Genomic DNA, 19999 nt, shown 5'->3' on the forward strand with positions numbered 1-19999 from the left:
GAGCTATCCCTCCTCGTCTTTGCAAAGCAAGAGGAACGGAGAGCAAGTCAGAAGGAGCACATAGGGGAATGCTACAGGGTCATTCATCCATTTGAAAAATGCATGAACCCACCTGAGATTGTCATCTTAGACACTTCAGCGGCTCTAGGAAGCAAGCCGCTCTGGTCTGGGGCCTGGAGTCACTATTTATTCAGTAGCATGACCAGAATCAATTTATTTTCATCGTATTTCAGAAGTATTTTCCCTGCTTTTAAAAAGCCCCTTATGGAAGAGGCTGCTGGCTAAAGACATGTTCTCCAAAAAAAGGAAAGCACATCCCCGTGGTTTACCTCCAGGAGAGCTCTTATCAGGGCCTTCACCTATCACCATGCTGCTTCTCCCAGCTCTGAAATGCTCTGCAGATTGGAAAAGAGCTGAGAGCAATCTCTGGCTGCTCTCACAGTCCAGCATCTGCTCACCCAAACAGCATTCCAGGCGTGCGTTACACCTCCCGGCTTCACAGCAACACGCAGGGACAGCAGGGAAGAAAGGGGAAACCATTTCTCAGGCGTTTGCATTTGGTTTTAATAGTCAGGGAGCCTTTTGGATGCATGGGTGGCATCCACGCTTTTGCCCCAGGGAAAAAAGGCGGTTCAGGCTCCACCGCTGACATCTTCTGGGAGGAGAAGACTGCTGGGAAAATGAGGTTTTCCTCTTGGACTCTGTTAACACCCTGTTCCTCTTAAAACTGAAGCCAACAGCTAGAGCACGCAGCACAGAGGGAAGACTTGCAGCGGGGAGAGGGAAAAAGCTCTGTGCGATGTCTAAGGCCCCTCTCCCCCCACTAAGCTTTCCCTTTGCTCTCCAGGACCATGACACTGAAGCTAAGGTACAGTTTAAGGCACACTCGCTCTGCTTCCTTGACTTCCAGCAGTCTTGAAGTTGCAATCCCTTGAGGCCATAGAGAGTCCCACTCCCCCAGTGACTTCTATTTGGTCTTCGGCTGGTTCACTGGGCGGGCGGGCGGCTGCTGCTTTAGCCGCTTGCTGGCACTGTCTGCAGGCCCTGCAAGGGAGGGAAGATGAAGTACTCGTCAGGTTGCTCGTGCTTTGGTTTGAGTCTCGTTGCCATTCAGCAAGGGGAAGAGACAGATTGCTATGAGCTGTGGAGAGGGGAGTTTGGCAAAGGCATCGGCATCTGCATGGAGCTGCCTTAAGGAAACCCCGAGGTGACACTTGGGGTGGAAGCAGTATGTTGCCACATGGCTAGCTCAGACTAAACCTGGTGCTTCACATATGGATTCAACTGGGATTATGAACACCTCTGAAAAATGTTATTTTCTCTTCCTAAGAGGTTATTTTTGGCTGAGAGGGAGATGGAGTGTGACTTGTTCTGAAACATTGCCCAAGTCATCTGTTGGGGAAAAAAAAGGCTTAAAACTTGGTGCTAACCCCTCTAAGCCACGTGACTCTTTCCCAACTGGACCGTTTGTGTTGCATCTACAGCTCTTTAGGTTTAGATTGCAACACAGCAAGTGCTGAAGAATATAGTAGTCTGTCTTCTCCCGAGCCAGCCAACGTGATATTTCATCTACTCACCCTTGAGTTGCTTCTGTAGGACCTGTCCTTTGATGCGATCAGCATTGCTTTGCTGGATGGTGCTCGCAGGAGCATTGTCTTTCAGCAGCACCTCTAGTTGTGTCCCCCCTACTGGAGACAGTGAGAGTTTCGTTATAAACCATGGGAGCAAAGCACAGCTTAAAAACATTTTGCAATACATATGTTTGTAACAGCCAAAATAAACTGTAGTGCTATAAATCAAAAGTTAACCTTTTTTTTTTTTTAAATTTTAAAAATATGTAGCAAACCCTAATTAGCATCAGGAAGCACCCCTTGCCAGAATGAGGAAGGATTGTGGCTTTGTTGCAGTAGGATTTGGGTGTGCATTTCCCCTAGACCCATCCTGGCTGCCTGCGTCTGCACAAAGCCACACGAGTGAAGCTGACAGATGGTCAGCGCAGCCTGTGGCATCCTGGGCTCCTTGCTGCGGCTTGGGTCGGGTGTGAAGCTGAGTGAGCCCAGAATGAGATCAATAACTTGTATGTGAACCCAGCTGAGCACTAATTCTTCCCCTGTGGTTACAGAAGCACAGTCAGGGCAGTGGTCTGCAAAGGATGTGCTTTCCCACCTATCAAAACCTACTTAGACCATATTAAAAAAGGATCCCATTACTAAAGGTTCTTCACTCTGGCTTATTTCTCACATGACAATCCATCCTTTCCTGCAGAGGTGATGCAGGATCACAGGATCACAGAATAGTAGGGGTTGGATGTCACCAGTGGCCCTTTGGCCCCTACCTGAGCGGCAGTCGATAGGAACCTTGACCTTTGTGGCAATGGATATGCTACTCGCAGCTTTGGACTGATGGAAGAGTCTAGCTTGGTGGGGGTGGTTCTCACAAGCTTTGTCTGTACTGGGGCTTGAGGGAGTCCAATGCTTATTTTTTGAGGTCTGAAAGACACCAAGTTGAGTTAACCTCAGTGATAACATCTCACCTCTCGTTGTTGCCATGTGGTTCCAAAAGGATTCCCTTCCCACCTGGCTGGCAGGAGCTCAGTACCATTTAAACCAACTAAAGATATTTAACTTAATTCCTCACACAGTTTGTATGTGTTTCTCATACTGTATTTAAAACCCACCCTAGCTCCACAGGGTCTGTGCCTCCTGCTCCACCCACCCCCTTTAGAAAGGACCACAGAGGGCCTACGCTGTGCGAGTTTGGTTCCAGCGAGCGAGATCTTTTCTTTCTCACTGTCCTGTCCTGGTCTCTTCTGTTCTTCAGCACTCCCTTGACTGGGGAGCACAGCTGGCTCCCTGCTGCATCTCTCTTCTGGCAATCTGGGGTGGAATTGGCCTCTAGAGACTTCAGCTCAAGCATCTCCTTCTTTGAGAAGTGGGCTGAGGACACTTTGCTCTCAGAGTCTCGGTGTTTGGCCCTGGAAAGGCGGCTGACTGCAATGAGGGAGATGCATTTGGTGTTGGCAGAAACTTCCTTCGAGGTCTCCAGACTCAGTGGAGCAGTAGTGATGTCTGCAGCTGATTCTTCCCCGTGCAAGCCTAGAGATGCTGGTGAACACAGCCTGGGATTCATCTTTCCTGCAGCAACACCTGATGGTTTCTGCTGCAAAATCAAAGCAATTGCATCATAATCTGCTTTTCATTCATAGTTTTATACTTTCCCCCTTCAAAGCACTTTCAAACATTAAGAAGACATAAAATTTCACCTGAAATATTGTTATAACAACTCCATACTGGAGTGGAAACACTGGAGACAGAGTGATTCACACAGAGGGAAAGCTCAGATTGGAGGTAGCAGCCAAGCCTTGGCCTCTTAAGTAAATCCCAGACTTTAAACCCAAGGCCAGTGCTCAAGGAGTGATTTTACAGCCTGCCAATGTTGACCTTCCTCACCTACAACTGATTGAGCTCCTGTGCATGTTCTGTTGTCACGAGAGGATGGTGCTATCCATTGACAAACATGCCTTGAATTGAAAGCTCCTGCCATACTGACCTGCTGAACTGGGCTGACTGGCAAACCAGATAAAGTTGGGCTGAGGTGGGTATCCAGAGACCCCTCCTTCCCACAGGGAGTTGTTTTAGATGATCTGCAACTGCCACTGCAAAAAGAATATGCCAGGATATTAAGAGATGAAAGCACAGGCGCTTTATCAACAGGGAGAGGTGAAACATGTCTAGATCAGAGCTCCTGAGCTGTGGGAAGAGCCAGAAGCCTGGTAAAGGAATGCTGCAAGGAAGGACTTGAGGATTCACGACAGAGACTTTTGTCCCCTGATCCTCACAAATGTTTCTACTTTATTTGGTTTAAATGTTTGCCAGTGAAAAGAAGCAAATGCAAACCTCTCCCACAGCCTGGCCTGCAGAGAAGGTTCCTGCTAAAACACAGAGCTGCTTTGCAAGAGCAGTATAGCAAGAAACTCTTGCCTGACAGATTATGGGTTCTAGAGGTCCTTCCAGTTTGATGTCTCCTAGCTCTGGGACTTGGCTGGGAGCTATCAGGTCCCCATGCCCTAGAGAAGAATAACAGAAAAGATTCTCATTACCTGTCTGACTCAAGGGTGATGGAGGGAATGTCAGGCTTCACCCCCCAGGGAAGATCCTTCACGTTCCCAGGCAGACCCTTTCTGATCTCATCTTTATTAGGATCCAGATGCTGACTTATATCCATAGAAGGGCTGTTGTGGGGCTGCAGGAAGAGGGAAAAATTAGATCCTCAGCAGCTTCTTCTCACTGTAAAGCCTCTCCTCTAGCCCAGGCTCTCAGCTTGTGTCACAGACACTTGTGATACTTCATGTGCTTTTCCAGAGTTCTAGCCACCTGCTACTTGCTCCCCTCCCATGGAAGGGTACTCAAAGTAGTTTAATCTCTCATATAACAACATTAAGTTTATTATTCAAGGTGAAACCCAACTCCTTGCCCTGTTCATTCTAGGCAACCATAATAAACAGGAGATGCTGCTGCTCAGACTCCCTGCTGAAGACTCTGGCAGTTTCCTGGCAGCCCCTTCCTGTCTCAAAACACACATGAGTATTTCAAAGACATAGAGGCCAGCAGCATCTTTCCTTTCTTGCAGGAAAGACCTGAGGACCTCACTAACAACTGTGCCATGAGCGAGCAGAGGCCTCCAGATAAGAAAGTCTCCTTCAGCAGTTGCTTGGAGAGTTGTGCATTTGGCCAGCCAACTTTTGCCAACCCAGCCTGTGGTCTCTCTCCAATGCAATGTCACCAGGAGGATGATGAACCCACTGGCTCACGCACAGCCCTGCCTGGGTCCTTTCTGTTGCTAGAGGTTTTATTAATTCTGCGAGTCTATGGGCAGGAGGGAAGAAGAGCAGAGCTCCTGGGAGACATGTTCATGAAACAAAGCTCTGCACAGCTCCTGACTGGGCCCAGGACCCAGCCAGGCTTTGGGTGTGTATGAGTCTATGGCCATGACACAAGATCATGGGACAGTGTGGGTTTTCCAGCACAAGGGTCTGCTCTGCCTTACCCTGAGCATGCTGGACATCATTGAATGTAGCAGAAGCAGGCGGTTCAGCGTCCCCTCCTCCAACTCAGAATGGTGCAGGTCGTGTAACCTCACCAGTGGCTCTGGGACAGCAATGTTCTGGGCTGGAGCAGAGATGGGGAGGAAGAGTTAAGGATGACTCCTAGAGAAACATCTGAGAACTGTGGAGTCATGACATCCAAGACAAGAACTGCTCACCAGTTTGGCATCAGAGAACAAGACTCAAGAAGATAATGGCAGAGCAAGAGCAAGGGTCCTGCTTTACCTTTTATCAGCATCTGCTGCTGCTGAATAATTTCTTCACAGAGTAGCATGTGCTGCTGCAGTCGCTGGATCACAAAATCCTTCTGGCACAAGAGATTCTCCTTGTACAGTGTGTTTGCCTGCAGCTCTGTGTTGCCAAGCTCAAGCTCATGGGCTCTGCAGAGGAGCCTGAGCACCTCCTGCTGATCCTCACTGGTGATTTGTCTGGGGAAAAATTCCTCCATCTGGGAAGCTTTTTCCTTGGCATTTGCCAATCGCTGCTCCAGCTCTGTCTGAGAAAAGATAGATAGAAGGTTGTTGAGGCAGTTCAGCTTCTTGGAATAACAAAGGCATCTGAGCAGATCTCTGCTGTCCCCTTCACTCTGAGATTAAAGTGACATCCTACAAAAATAATGTTGCTTGTTCTGCTAGCAGCCACTGAGTTTCAGCCATGGCAGATATGTCCAGACACACAGTCCTTGTCTAGAGAAACACACCAATGATTATGTTGGCTACCAAAAAATAATCACCAAAAGTGACTGCCAAAACATTGAACAACCAGCGAGTGACAGACCAAAGTGTCCCTGAAAGGGGAATTGGGAGGAATTAGCTCACTTATGGGTGGGCAAGACAAGAGAGTGGGTTTATGATTTTCCCTCATCCTAAAAAAACACAGGGACAGAGGCAGGATGCAAACATCTGTGCTCCCAATGCTGCTCCATTCAGCAGCCCAAAATATTTAGGAGTCCTGCTGCAGAGCGGGTGCCAGGCTGCTTCTGGGGTGCTGGCCAAACCCACACTGCTGCAGTCCTGCCCCCAGCACCCTCTGGGCAGAGGGCAGAGCTGTGAGCATAAGGGCACCTTCACCTCCTCACCTTCAGGGCCGCCGTCTTGCGCTGTTCTGCCAGCAGCAGGTTGATCTCTTCTCTCGCTACCGTAACTTCGTGAGGCTCAGGTGAATCTGTGATACCAACTTCTCTGCCTTCCCCCTCCACGTTGCCATCTTCCTCCTCCTTTGCTGGCTTCTCAGCCTTGGGTGCAGTCTGAGCCTTCTCTCTTTCCCAGCTGCCAGCAAACAAGAAAGGAACTTCTGGGACATGGTGACATAACTCCAGTGACGCATGCATAGCCCTTCATGTATCTGTCCAACTTCTTCTTGCATGACGGCAGCAGAACTAATTAGTCCAGGCTGCTCAGGAGCTTGATGAACCCTGCAGAAGAGCACAGGTCGCTTCCTCTCGTTTGGAAGTGGACAGCAGGCCCCCTGTGTGATTTCTCCATGGCAAAGTGGCTTTTCCCCACCTCAATTTAAATTGTTGCCTGTTCAGGTACTCATTGAATATTCTTCTTGTCCCAAAGACTCTTTAAACTACAAATGACCCAAATCCTATGGGACTCGAAAATCTGCAGAGGCATTAAGTGGGTGACCAGGACTGATGAGAAGGAACTGCCACCTACTCGTAGTTTACCCAGGAGGGAGGGATGCTGCTGCTTTCTCTGACATGAAATCGTGCCTGGGTGCAGTGCACCTGGATGGAGAACACCTCACAAACACAAGTGACTGGACCACGGAAGGGCCAGCAATGCCAGTCAGTGCCTCCATCCAGTTTTTCCATTAAAACACAAGCCCAGAGTAAGGTCTAACTACAGGTGGGGTATCTACCATTTGCACCTCTAGTCCTAAGCTTCAACTGGATGACAGAGATAGGTGGTTGCCTTATGGAGCTACATCAGGCAACTGCACTGCAGTGCACCTCCACATGCAGGCTGCAGGCTCCTTAGGAGCACCGGGAGGGATTAGGGATGTGTCTCTCCACATCAGAAATCACACGCTGCAAATATAGCACCTTAATCTAAGGCTCAGAGTCTCACAGATTTAAGCTGCCTTAAATCCCTGGGTACCTTTTGCAGACCACCACCCTCCCAAGTATTTTCATCCAGGTAAACCTCAAACCTACACTCCATCTCATCCCTTTGTCATTATTGTTGGGAGGACCACGGGGTGTTGGTATTTCGCAGGGTGAGTCTGAAGACCCACCCGTAAGTCCTGGCTGAAAGCTCAGGAGGTACTCACTCTGTGATGGTTAGCAGGTGCCTGCAGGTGTCCACGTGCAGCTCGATGTTGGTGTTTTCCAGCTCCATCAGGCTGCGGCGCATCTCCATTTGCTCCCTGAAAGCCCCCATCAGCTGCACCCGCAAGGCGTTCATCCCTCGGCCGTGGTGTGCCTCAGAGCCTCGGTGCCTCTCTGCTGCAGGACATGACAGTTCTGATCTGAGGTGAACTTCTGCCAAGCCCCACAGAACTGCTTTGGGACCAGTCCACGTGTTAGAAGGCATTGCTTTATAGGACTCTGCTTTGTTCTGCAGTCTCCTGAAGTTAATCGTGGGCTTAAGAAACCTGATTGAGCTTTATGGCTGCGTTACTCGCAATAAAAAGGTCTCACTGCCACTGTGTCTGTGAGAATTGAGAGGACACTGCATTGCAGGGATCTCTCTCCCCCACCTTTCCACCCACCAGAAAGAAAAGGGTATCAGTTTTCTGTGCTCGTCACCTAGAAATGACCTTGGGTGCTGGTAGCAGAGACCTATTATCCCTCATATCTTGTCTGTCAGAGAACTTGACTATTTTTATTTCATCCCTTGCCAGAATCACTGACAAAAGGAACAATCCCCAGGGCAAAACGATCAATGCTGTAAAAGCTGTGCCCTAACCCTCCCCCTCCCCCCTGCTTTTTTTAATTATTAAGTGAAATGAACTGTACAACAGAGCTCCATGTCCTCTTAGAGTCTCAGATATGGAGCTGTGATGATGCAGGCTACAAACTCAGTCATCTCTCTGAAAGAGTCAGGGCTTCCCACAGCAAATGCCACCACTCGACATGGAAGCTCTTTTGAAGGGCAGATTTGTGAAATTTAACATATTTTAATGTCGGGGAGGATGCTGAGAAGGTTGAATGTGCACATCAGAGACTAGATCACATAAAAGACCATCTCCCTTTCCCCTGCCTGCCCCCTCTTGCCCATCAGACAGTGTTCTTCGCTCTGCTCCTCTATAATCACTGCTGAACCAGCTTCCTCTACTATGTCTGCATGGAGGCCCACCAAGTGCTACCAGAGTCCTTCCACACAGCTCCCTTCTCTCAATACCTCAGAACAGTCCTTGCTCTACCTTGCACATCCCTGAGGTCGGTGCTGATGGAACTCTTCTCTTTCTCCTGGTTTTTGACCCTCTCCTTCAGCCGCCCGATCTCCCTGCGGAGGTCAGCAATGATGCTGGTGTATCGGTCGATGTGGTAGGAGACGTTCTGCAGGTTACATTTTACCTGGTGAGCCAGAATACATGAGTGTTTGTCCTGTGGTTTGTTACTAGTATATATAAAGGCTACTACACTTTTGGTTGGAGGGGCCCTGCATCCCGTAGTGGGAAAGAATTTGCCCTCATGGGTGGGGAGACAGTAGATGACTGGTTTTCTCTAATTTTGGGAAATTCCCAAGAGGTAACAGAGAAGAGCCAGGGACCTTGTGATCACAGGTAAGACAGAGGTCCACAAAGAATGAAAACTCTGTTACAGATCACTGTTCATCTTGTTTCACCCCACAAGCCTCTCCATTTTATTCCTCCTTTCTGCAGCACCTCACTTCCTCTCCCATTGGGACGTTCCCCATATGCTGTCTTCCCAATTTTCACCCATCATTCCTTATGTTCTGCACTCAGGTCCGTACCAGACACATCATCCTCTGCCTTTCCATTGTTCTCCTCCCTTGTTTAGACCTTCATATTCCTCTTCTCATCCACGATGCACACAAGTTACTTTCCACTGCTCCTTCCTTCTGCTTCTCTTCTATCACTCTCACAGCTTCCATCCCACCCCACACTGCCCCCTCCTGAAGTTTGCTCTCCCTTCACCCACTACATCTTTTTCCACATGTCAAGCCTCCAGTCTCTGAACTCCACCTCACATGAGCAGTTTGCACATTTACCTGGGTCTTGATGTTTTTCGCTCGATAGGCGTAAATCAGAGTCATTCGAGATTCTTCAAAGGACGTGCTGGCTGGGCTGATGTGTGCAATCATAATGGTCCTGCTGTTGCCCCCTAATGAGTCCTAGAGGGATGCAACATTGATGTGGTTATTATGGACAAGAATGTTGATGTGGTTAATTGATGTGGTTAGTATGGACAACGTTGATGTGGTTAGTATGGACAAAACAGGGGCTTGCTGCTCAGTGGTAACCACCACGGATGGGTACCCCTGTGCTTCATTGAGATTCTGGTGGAGAATGCCAATTAAGAGTGAAGGAAGTGCTGGTAGAAGACCATTCATTAGGCCCTCTCTCCATCAACAGCAAAATCAATAAGTCATTAATTTGCTACAAAAGAATTTTTGCAAGAAGATCAGAGTTCCCATAAATAGGCTGGCAGCTTCTCAGTGCTGCTTACAAGAGAAGCCTGCCTTTTTCTCCATCCCTTCTCCTCCCCACATCTGTCACGCAGCAGCAGCCATAGCTCAGCACTAAGGCTTGAGGTGAGGTTCATAAATGAAGCTGTAAAGGATCCATAAAATAACCAGCGTAGCGAGGAGCCTGCCTGTGACCGCTCTGATTTCTGAAGGGACCGGTGACTTATGACCACACGTGGTCACACCCTTAATCTCTCTTTCTCCTGCCCCAACAACATCACAATTTATTGGCTGGTTTCAGCCAGATCTTATAGATGGGATAGACATTCAGAGGTGGTAAGTTCATTAAAAAAGGGAGAAAATAAATAAATCACTTATCACCTGCGAGGTTAGAGACATGCCACCCAAATCTGTAGGACTTCCTTAACCCTATAGGAGGTCATAGAATCAGAATGGTCTGGGTTAGAAGGGATCCCAAGGATCACAGAGTTCCAAACCCCCTGCCACAGGCAGGTCCTTCCTCACAGCACAGGTGAGAAGACAACGTGTTTGTTACAGAGGCAGTGCTGTCCACGTCCAGCCCTGACCACACTGCAGCTGGATAAAGACAACACACAGCAATAGTCAAGGATCAGCTCTCAAGGCCTGTCTGATCCAGGCAGTGATACCAGACATGAGGTCCTTGCTGACCCCAGCATACAGTACCTTCAGCAGGCGAGTGAGTTTGCTGTCTCGAAAATTGACAAACTGGGCCCGGCTGCCCCCCTTCTCGCTCAAGGCGTTGATGCAGTTGCCCAAAGCCAGCAGCGAGCGGTTGATGTGGGCTCCTTCCTTCATCCTCTTGCCCCGGTTCTGAGTCTGTTGGGAGATTTGGGAGGGAAGGAGGACAGACAGACAAAGCACACACCTCAGAATGGTGGGTCTGTGCCTGGGAAGGATGTGGTATCACTGGGGTCCAGGCTTGGATGTCAAAGCAATTCCAACAAAACCAGCCTGAAAGCACAGGGTTAGACCCCACTCCGGGGCACAGAGGTGCTGGTGGAAGAGAGGACCCAGCTCTGACCTCTTGGTTCTTGAAAGCTATTGATTATCTTTTGGGAGACAGAGGGAAATGGGCAGCCTCTTCTCAGTGTCTGTGGGGACAGGACAAGGGGCAATGGCATCAAGTTGGGGAACAGGAGGTTCTGCACCAATATGCAGAAGAACTTCTTCCTGGTGAGGGTGACAGAGCGCTGGGGCAGGCTGCCCAGGGGGGTGTGGAGTCTCCTTCTCTGGAGATATTCCAGACCTGTCTGGACACCGACCTGTGTGACCTGTTCTAGGGACCCTGCTTTGGCAGGGGGTTGGACTCAGTGATCTCTGGAGGTCCCTTCCAACCTCTGCAATCCTGTGAGTCTTTGAAGATAATTTCAGAAATCAAGATGCATAACTGTATCACTCCAGAATTCCTGGCCTCAGTAGAAACACCACAGATATATAAAATCTCTCTCCCTCAAATCAGCTCCTAGAGCTCTGCCATTTCCCCCTTCCCACAGGAAGGAGCCAGCTGCCTTGCCTTCCACCCACCAGCATCCCTCTGATCCATTGGTACCAGCTTTCTCTCCGGCAGCCCACCCGCTCCCCACCTAACAGACCTCAGCTCCTCTATAGGTGTAAAATTCACTGCTGCTTTTCCAGACCCGAGGAGAGGCTGCACCCACAGGCTGGTTTCATGTTGCCAGTTGCACTAGTTGGTCTAATAAAAGATGTCACCAATACCATCAGTGTCTGGTTTTAGTCCATCTCAGGTACAAACTACTGCTCTAGAGCAACAGAAACACACGGGGATGAGAACACGTGTGCAGACCCCACACGGGCGGCCAGGGAATCCAGCCAGGTCTCACCAAAAGCCACCAAGCTCCAGCCATACCTGGGCTGCTCTCTCTGACCCAGCCAAGTCCACCATGAAAAGCTTTCCCGTCCTCATTTCCTCGCCGGCCGCCTGCCTTTGGCTTGTCTGCGTCACGGTCACCTGCAGCACCGCGTGCGAGCGGGAGGACGTCTTGTTGGCAGCCGTGGGCTCCTGGGTGCGCTGCTTGTTTCCTTTTGTCAACAGCTGCATGATCTGCAGGACACAGGGAAGCACGTGGAGACATATGGCTCTGCCTGAGCTGTGGCATGACAAGCAGCAGGCTGACCCCTCACCCAGGGCACAGGCAAACTCCAGTCCTGCTCACACTAGAGGGGCTTTTGCTGGCTCCACCCCCCGCCCCCCCAAACACTTTAGCTTGTGACCTTGTGTTTCATCATGCTCCACCAAGGTCCTGCTAAGGCACAGGCGAAGGGAAGGTGTCAAGAAGTTCTGAAACACCGTTGCGTGCGAGCACAACCCCCCTCCCTTTCTCCTCACCATGGACCATAGCCCCAGGTACCTCCTGAGCGTTTCTAGTAGAGACTTCTGTGATTCCTGCTATCTGGATGCTGCCTCTGGAGTCTTCTCTCAGGTCTAAGAACCCTGAGGACGGGTTCAGGAGGTCACGGATCACTTCGTTATAGATCTGAGGGTAAGAAACGAGGGGTTGGTGTGAGGCTGGCAGTGGGTCCTTAGATCTGCAAAGAGGGCTGAGCAAATCCTGTATTTCTTTGGGAGGGAGATTTGAGCTGTGCAACCCAAGAGGAACACTGTGTGACACTTGGATGCCCCACTCCCCATCACGCCTGCTCCCAGGGCCTTGCTGAATTCCCATGGAGCCTGAATCCAGGGCAAGTCATTTCACCTCCAGGTAGGACATGGACACTCTGTAATCCATCTCCTCAGTAGTAGCTTCAAGGGCCTTAAAGAGGTCTCCAAGCGTGTGGATGTAGATCCCTGGCTCACAGTCCGTCCCTAGCATCGTGTAGGTCTTTCCTGTGCCTGTTAAAGAGACAAAGAGCAACAAAGACCAACTTCCATGTGACCCATTTCCCACAACAAATAAAGCCTGGTTTCCTGTTCATTTCTGTCCTTCATCCCCCAACTTCCTGCAGTTCCTCACCCCACAATGACACTGCTGCAGGGAAGACATGGTACATGCCACCCAAAACAGGCAGGAAGAGGACCCTTGAATGGGCAGTTAACATCCCTAGGGGTTCAGAGCTGGGGTAGAAATGTATTATCATGGTATCTGTCATCTGTAGGTGCTTTGTATAGCTGTATCTGCTCCCCTGAGAGCAGTCTCCATCACTGCATAGATGCCTGGATCTCCTCCTCCTTTTTAATGAGGAGATTTGTCCCCACTGAGTCCTGCCCCAGTTCAGGGACTTCTCACAGCTTTGCTCTTACTTCAGCATTAGAGGCAGATCTGCCCTTTCCAATGAGAATGGCATTTTAATACTTTGGTCTGGTCCTCACAGTAAGCAATTAACTAACTTCATAGTTAATTTTTGGTGTGTGCAGATACATTTTATTAATCTGGAGCTACTTTACCTGTTGGACCATACGCAAAAATGGTTGCATTGTAGCCAGAAATGACTCCTCCTATGAGGTTTTTCATCGTGGACACATATACTTCCTCCTAATTCAGTCAAAAAAGCATAAATTTAGGGTCAGGCATAACAGCTGTCCAAACAATCTATGTCTTATTGCATTCCCCATGATTTTCTCACTATGTTTTACAAATTTCCTGGGCTTTGGAACAACTTGTGAACCATTTGAATATTGACATATCATCAGAGTGAGCAGAAAAGCACAGTGGTTTATTGAATTTTCTCAAGGCAGGAGCTTACTAAAATAAATGCCCTTAAATCTGATTATTTTCTTGGACTCTGAACATGGAATGCTTTGGTTTTTCTTTTGTGTCTGCTGAGGAAGGGAGTAAATTCTCTCCCTGACCTTATTATTTATGGAAAGGTGCCACCAGGCCTCCAGAAATGTCTTTAGTAGTGTACAAGGAAGTTACTCAGGAGTTACATGTGAAGGGGAATGCAGACTGGATTGCTTGTGAGAAGCAAGGCTGCGGTGGCAGTGTGATGGGGGTACTGCTGCACTGCAGCTCACTTCAATCCTAAAATGAGAGAGGCACAGGGCAGTTCCAGGGCCAGGCAGCGTGACAGTGATCTCATCGCATCCAGAGGCCTCAGGAGACAAAGCTCCTGCCTCTGCTCATGTGCACTTGGGGAGTCCCGATGCGGGAGGGAGAGGTGGAGGGAACATGGCTTGTATCTCCCTGCTTCTCCACCACAGGGAAACCATCACAGCTCCCCTCACCTTCAGCACTGTCACCTTTTATCTGGGTGATGTGCAGCCTCTGGGACATGCAGTTCTGCTCAAACCCCCCTAAAACCATTTGTCTGAGAGAGGAAAGCAATTCGACCGTTAAGCCCCTCGGGTGGCGAAGGGAAGGACGGTACCTGGGTTGCTCTGTGATCAAAAACCACGTCAAACACAAACGTTTTCTCTCGGGATCTGTTAGCTCGCAAGACGTCATCTGGATCTTCGCTTGGATCCATCAGGACCACCTTCTGGTAGAAGACAAAGCCGAAAGAAGAGCCACCAGTATGTCTGGGTTTGGTTAGCAGCCTGTCAGGATTGCTCACAGCACCCTCACATCTCCCAGCCAGAGGAATGCCACGCTGCAGCTGTGCCTGGAAAACTCACTTGGTGCCCAGCATGAGGCTCAGGAGCTTTGTTTTGCAACTGGTGTCGCAACTCCTGTAATTTGGAGGAACTAGTAGCTGCTGCAAAACCCTTTGAAGGTCCGTTGTGCCCTGAAACTGCCACTGAAATGCAATGGTGGTTGCAGGGATGCAATGCCCAGCCAACCCTCGTGCAATCAGGAGTGGGACGGGACCTCTTACCTCAGTTTTCAGAGGAGCTGTGAAAGAAAACAGTTAAGTTCCTTGGGAAAAAAAGTGCCCAAAGTCATCTTCAAAGCCTTTCCTGCAGAATGACCAAGAGAAACATCTGCACTGCTCAAGGACAGAAACGTCATTCCATTTCTGGCTCTTACTAAAGTAAAAACAGAGGTGGGAGAGGAGTTGCAGCAGGTTACAGGACTGGTTCTGTTTCTTTTCAGTCCCTTAGGATCTACTGTGGTACATAATTATCACAGCTTGTAATTACTGCAGAGAATGGTATTCTTTCTCCTCCGCTGAAATGGCTCATAAGGAGATGCTCAGGCCCCGTGGGAAGGGACAGAGAACCCTGTGTCTCCTACTCCAGAGCAGCTTTCACTGTCTCTCAGGTAAACAGATCGTTAGATAAGCAATTAGAGCATAGATCAACCACCACTTGACCTACAGAGTGACTGCACCGTGTGTGGGAGAGGGACAAGTGCCCAGGACAAGTGCCCGTGGGCGTTCAGGAAATGTCATGACTCGGTTTTTCTTTGGCATTTCCTGCTGAATTCCAAGACTCTAATTCTGGTTTTCACCTGCAAATTTCCAATTACTAGAACTTTTATTAATTTACTTATTTTTAAATTCTTTAGTGTTCACTTGTCTGGCTCAGGAACCTGAAACCTGAAGCAACACAGGAACAAACTGCAGAGGCAGTTCCTGGTTTATCCTCAGCAGCAGCGTTTCCCTGCACAAGATGGGCTGGTGTGTAATCGTGTGCATATGCAAGTGTGACAGCCAAAAGCAGAACTTGGAGAATGAGGTCAGCATGTTTCCTTAAGAAATCTGCTCTGTGACACCTCCAGGCCCCAGTTACCGTGTCCTTGTAACGTCCAGATGTTGCCTGAAGTGTATCCATGCATCCAAGAGTCCCCCTTGTCCACTCTGGGGCTAACACCTTGTCTGAAAGTATAAACCTTCTGCTGCTGTGTGTGGATGCATGAAAGCATAACGAGATGCTAGCAGACTCAGCTTCCAGTCAGGATTAATAAGCAGACAGCAGCAGTTTTAAATGAGTTAGGCTGGGAGTAAAAATAGCAGGGAACATGATGTAAATCAAAATACACCAAGAAATCTAAGTACTTCGACTGCCCAGTCAATTAATTTGTTTTCATAATTACGGTTATTTGCATTATTAATAGAAACTCATAGACTGAAGTTACTCAGACTAATGCAATGCACATTTCCTTCCCAGATCTCCATTAGAGAAAATAGATCTCAGGGCAGATGATGCAAGTCTGAATAAGCTGCATAAAAATAAAGCTGATATCCATGTGAGGTTAATGTCTGCTCTTAAAAAAGAAAAGGGGAAAGAAAAAAAAGGCTGTTTCACCAGTAAGGTGCTAAACAAAACTGGCTTTTTTAAGCTAATCCATAAAGAGGAAAGTGAGATTCATTCTGTCTCTGCTTCTGAGGGCTGCTGTCATCTGACTGTCACATGGGGACAAGGGACACTATGGAGTTAGTGCATTCGGAGGGTTCAAAGGGAGATCTGCTGCAGCAGGATAGAAAATAATGGGATTTACACTGGGGCTCAAGGTGAACAACAAGGGCACAATAAAGATATGTAAATAGATATAGTGACGTAGGAAAGGTAAGAGGGGACCTCTTGTGATCTCAGCCTCCTCCAAAGAGGAACAAGAGGTGAAAGAGGTAGAACTAGAGAAATGCCATTTGCATGGGAATCCACATCCCTGCTGTGTCACAGGAGGGGACGGGGGCTCCAGGGGATTTGGAAGCAAGTGTTTGTGTGTGAACCACAAGAGCCAGGATCTCGCAGTGGTCTGTGGTCCCCTGGCAGCCTCCCCGGTCCCCATCATGGGGGCTCCCCACATCCCCAGCTCACCTGCTCACCCACTTTGCGGGCAACGAGGGCAGCTCCCTCCTCTGCTTCGTTGAGGGGACGGATGCGAAGGGCCACCTGCACACACAGCACACACCGGTGGCTTGGGTGAGCTAAGGCCACCCGGACTTACCTGCTACAGGGCTCAGCTCTGCATAAGCACAGCCACAGCTTCATGCTGCATCCTTTCCACTGATCAACCTCAAAACCTTACTCATAGAGCCTAGAGAGTTTAAGGAAGTATATGAAGTTTAAACCAGTTAATTCTCCCGTGAATTACACTTTTATCTTGAGAAATTCTTCCTCTGTCCTCCCCGTTTCTGTCACTAACACAGCAGACTCCAGCTGATTGAGTGTCAGAATGAACTCAGCCGTGTCATTGCTAGAGCCAGCAGGAACCTTCGGAGGTCTGGGACCCTGGCACCAGCAGCCATAGAGCTGAGCACTCTTACAGATTCCCTCAGTGTCCCCAAAACACTGATTAAAGTTATCGCTGGCAAAGAAAGGGAATTGCATTTCACTAAGTACCCATTTCATTCCATCCCAGGTAGCAATCGCTATGAGCCTGTTCAACCAGATCAGAGCAAGTTGGCCCTGATCTGTGCCGGTCCTGTGGGGTTCCTTGGAAGCTGGAATTCATGGCAGGGCTGGAGTGATTATAAAGCAGCAATTAACTGCCTGTGCCTTGTGCCACCACTCAGCCAGGAGCACGGGACTCGGCTTCGAAACACAGACATTAATTTGACTCGAAGCTTTAAAACTCACTGGCTGTATTTGCCAGTATTAACACACAAGAGCACATATGTTTCAGCCCATTTAATCTATAGGTGAAGCAATATGGAAAGTGTGGTGGTGTGGATCAGCTCTGGGGTTAACTGCCCCCCCCTGTAGTGGGGATCCTGCTCAGGCCCTGACTCGCTTTGCAGCTGTGGGTGAGCTGCACAACCCCAAATTTGAGTGCCTGGTGAAGGGTCCATTGAAATCTCACTTAAATCCGCCCTTGGACTTCTCAGCTAACAACAGATATTCGAAAAATTCTATTTTCACCTTTCCATGGCTGTTTTCCCCTTCATGAAATACAGCAGCATCCCCTTCACAGCTCCCCACAGGAGAGCTGGTGCTGATAAAACACTGTATAATGCACAGAAACGATGCCTCATCACCAGGGAGTGCAATTACTGGCACAGGCTTGTTCTACAGCCCCACCAGTCGCAGGCAACTAGTTTCTATAGGAACCAGATTTATTTCCACAATAACAAACTACGTGTCAGTTTAATGAGGGTTTCACACACAGCTCCCAGTCTCAAGCACCGTAGTAGACATTTCTGAGTGCTTCCAGCAACAGCAAAGGAACAGTTATTTCTTTGCTGTGAATATCTCTGAGTAGAGGGTGAGCTCCTGGGCTTTGGATAGCTTTTAATATTGACAAGAATGCAACAATTAACTCAGCTTCATCATCTCCCCGAACGCATCTGAGCGACACTGTTACAAGCATCCCATTCCCACGGGCTGAGCTCAGCTCTTGGAAGCACTTGAAAATACTGTCTTGTACACCCTAATCTCTGGTCCTGTGGGAGGGGAAGAGGAGAAGGGGATAGTGCAAGTCTCTCAGACAACCTTAACCTCCAGAACAGTCCAGTTAATCACTCACTGTACGTGGTAGCCCTGGCCACTGAGGGTAAGAAAACAAACCCAAATAAGCAGCATGTGGAGAGAGGTCACACCAAGTACTAAGGCTTTTCCTGCCATTAGAGAGGAATGTCAGGTATTCTAGATATTATTGACTTTATTTTAAGCGATTCCACTTTGAGCAGAGGTTTCTGCATCTGCCCCAGTTTCAGCACATTGCAGGAGTAATGCCTCGGCTTAACTGCGAGCCACAGGGTTGAAGGGTGAAGCTGGGGAAAGGATTACATTTTCAGAGCTCTCCTCTTACTCTTTTCAACACAGAGGAATGCCGAGGTCCTGCAGAAATGGTGAGGGCTGATGGGACTATAACTTCCCCCTCATGCTTTTGGCTGCTTATTACAAGTCTGTCACTTGTATCCCAAGGAGAGGGGCACACAAAATCACAGCCCAAGGAGGACTAACCACCACCACCACCACCTACCAGGTTACCCAGCCTCACGTCCTCCACTATAGGTGTGCCTCCTCTGCAGGATACTCATACACAGCTTTTGCTTTAAATCCCACAAAGCTTCACACGGAGAGCTGAAGTCTGGGGCGTTTTTCTCTCTGGCTGGACCACAGAGCCCACACCACCAGAAAACCCAATAGGAAGGATGCTGAGGTTGGGTACAACCTGGCTGCTCCTCCCCTGGCAGTGGACTCACCATAAGCTGCTGCTCCTTCATGGCCGAGTTTGGAGAGGATGCCAGCTGAGGGCTGGGTGATTTGCCCAGGGAGGCACACATCTTGCTGGAGCTCTTCAGGAGGCAGGAAAAGCAGGTGACTGGTTTGGAGGCAGCAGCGAGAGCGGTGTGCCACCACCACACCTTGCACAGGACACAGTGAAAGGGGTCAGGGTACAAGGAGCTGGGAGCAGTGCTGGTGGATGTGATAAGCAACGTGACCCACCCCAAATGCCCAACTTGGTTCTTAATGTGCAAACACAGCTGCACACGCCTTTGGTGAGCAGGCAATGGGCTTCATGTTCTGCCCTCTGGGATGCAGATTTCTCCTCCCCTCCTTCCTCTGGGATCTAACACGCAGTAAACCAGGAAGGGGGGGGACGACACAATCCACCAAAAGCTGAGCAAGCAGCACCCCAGCCCCTCCAGTGTGGCACAAGACCTGAGAACAGCCCTCAAGTCCATCAGGAAAGGGTTTGGTACCTTGCTGGGCTAAGCACAAATTTCCATCATATTGCCACTTCGGCACAGCAGCGGTTCGTGACTCCCAGGAGTTCAGGAAGGCAGCCCTTCATTATTTTTAGTGTCAGTCCACTCATTGTAACAACCTATTAAAAAAACCCAAAATGAGATCATCTTTTGTCTTTCTTATTTATTGACAGTAAATAAGTTGAAGCTCAGAAAAGTTACAGCAAGGTTTTTTGAAAAAATAGTAGAATATAAGTAGTTTTAAAGAAGTTAAAACTTAACATAGCTTGCTCTATGAGGATTCCATTAAGGACTGTAGATGGTTAAAAGGCCATGAGAACATTTAATTATTACAAATCCAAAATAAAGACTGTAGAAGTGAAGGCTAGCCTGGGACTGTATCAATTGTTCCAGTTAATCTTATTATTGAAGAACAACATACCTATGACAACACTTTAACAAACACAATGAGAAATCTTACCCTACTTAATGATTAAGGTTTTGTTACCCTTCCTCCTTCCCCAAATTCCAGACCTTTGGAGGTACAACTGCTGTGGGAAGTCTTTCCCCACACCTGGTATCTACAAACCTCCTTCTGTTCTGACCATCCTTCAGAAGCCCCACCAAGGGCCACAGGCTGAAAGCCTGGAGTGCTCAAAGCTACACCAACGTGGATCCTATCCAAGAGCCTTCCTCCCTACTACAGCTCCCCCTGTTGTTCTGTGATACACCAGGGACTAGCTTGCCAAATACACACCCACAGAGCCATCATGGTGAT

At 48.9% G+C, this 19999-nt stretch overlaps 1 protein-coding gene across 1 annotated transcript; it reads right to left on the reverse strand.

The window, feature by feature from the left end:
• Positions 1 to 585: 585 nt before the first annotated feature.
• On the reverse strand, positions 586 to 18816 carry KIF19 (kinesin family member 19; the record flags this gene model as incomplete). Its single annotated transcript, XM_084271281.1, has 20 exons — positions 586 to 1044; positions 1578 to 1685; positions 2336 to 2489; positions 2746 to 3159; positions 3550 to 3655; positions 4100 to 4242; positions 5047 to 5168; positions 5330 to 5600; positions 6183 to 6372; positions 7382 to 7574; positions 8477 to 8630; positions 9289 to 9411; positions 10411 to 10563; positions 11615 to 11809; positions 12117 to 12242; positions 12462 to 12598; positions 13151 to 13238; positions 14074 to 14184; positions 16406 to 16480; positions 18736 to 18816. The coding sequence occupies 20 exons, from the start codon at positions 18814 to 18816 to the stop codon at positions 968 to 970; spliced, it is 3021 nt and encodes a 1006-aa protein (XP_084127407.1). The 3' UTR covers positions 586 to 967.
• Positions 18817 to 19999: the final 1183 nt, after the last annotated feature.

The sequence above is a fragment of the Gallinula chloropus genome, assembly GCF_964237585.1.
Source record: "Gallinula chloropus genome assembly, chromosome: 15".
NCBI classification, from domain to species: Eukaryota; Metazoa; Chordata; class Aves; order Gruiformes; family Rallidae; genus Gallinula; species Gallinula chloropus.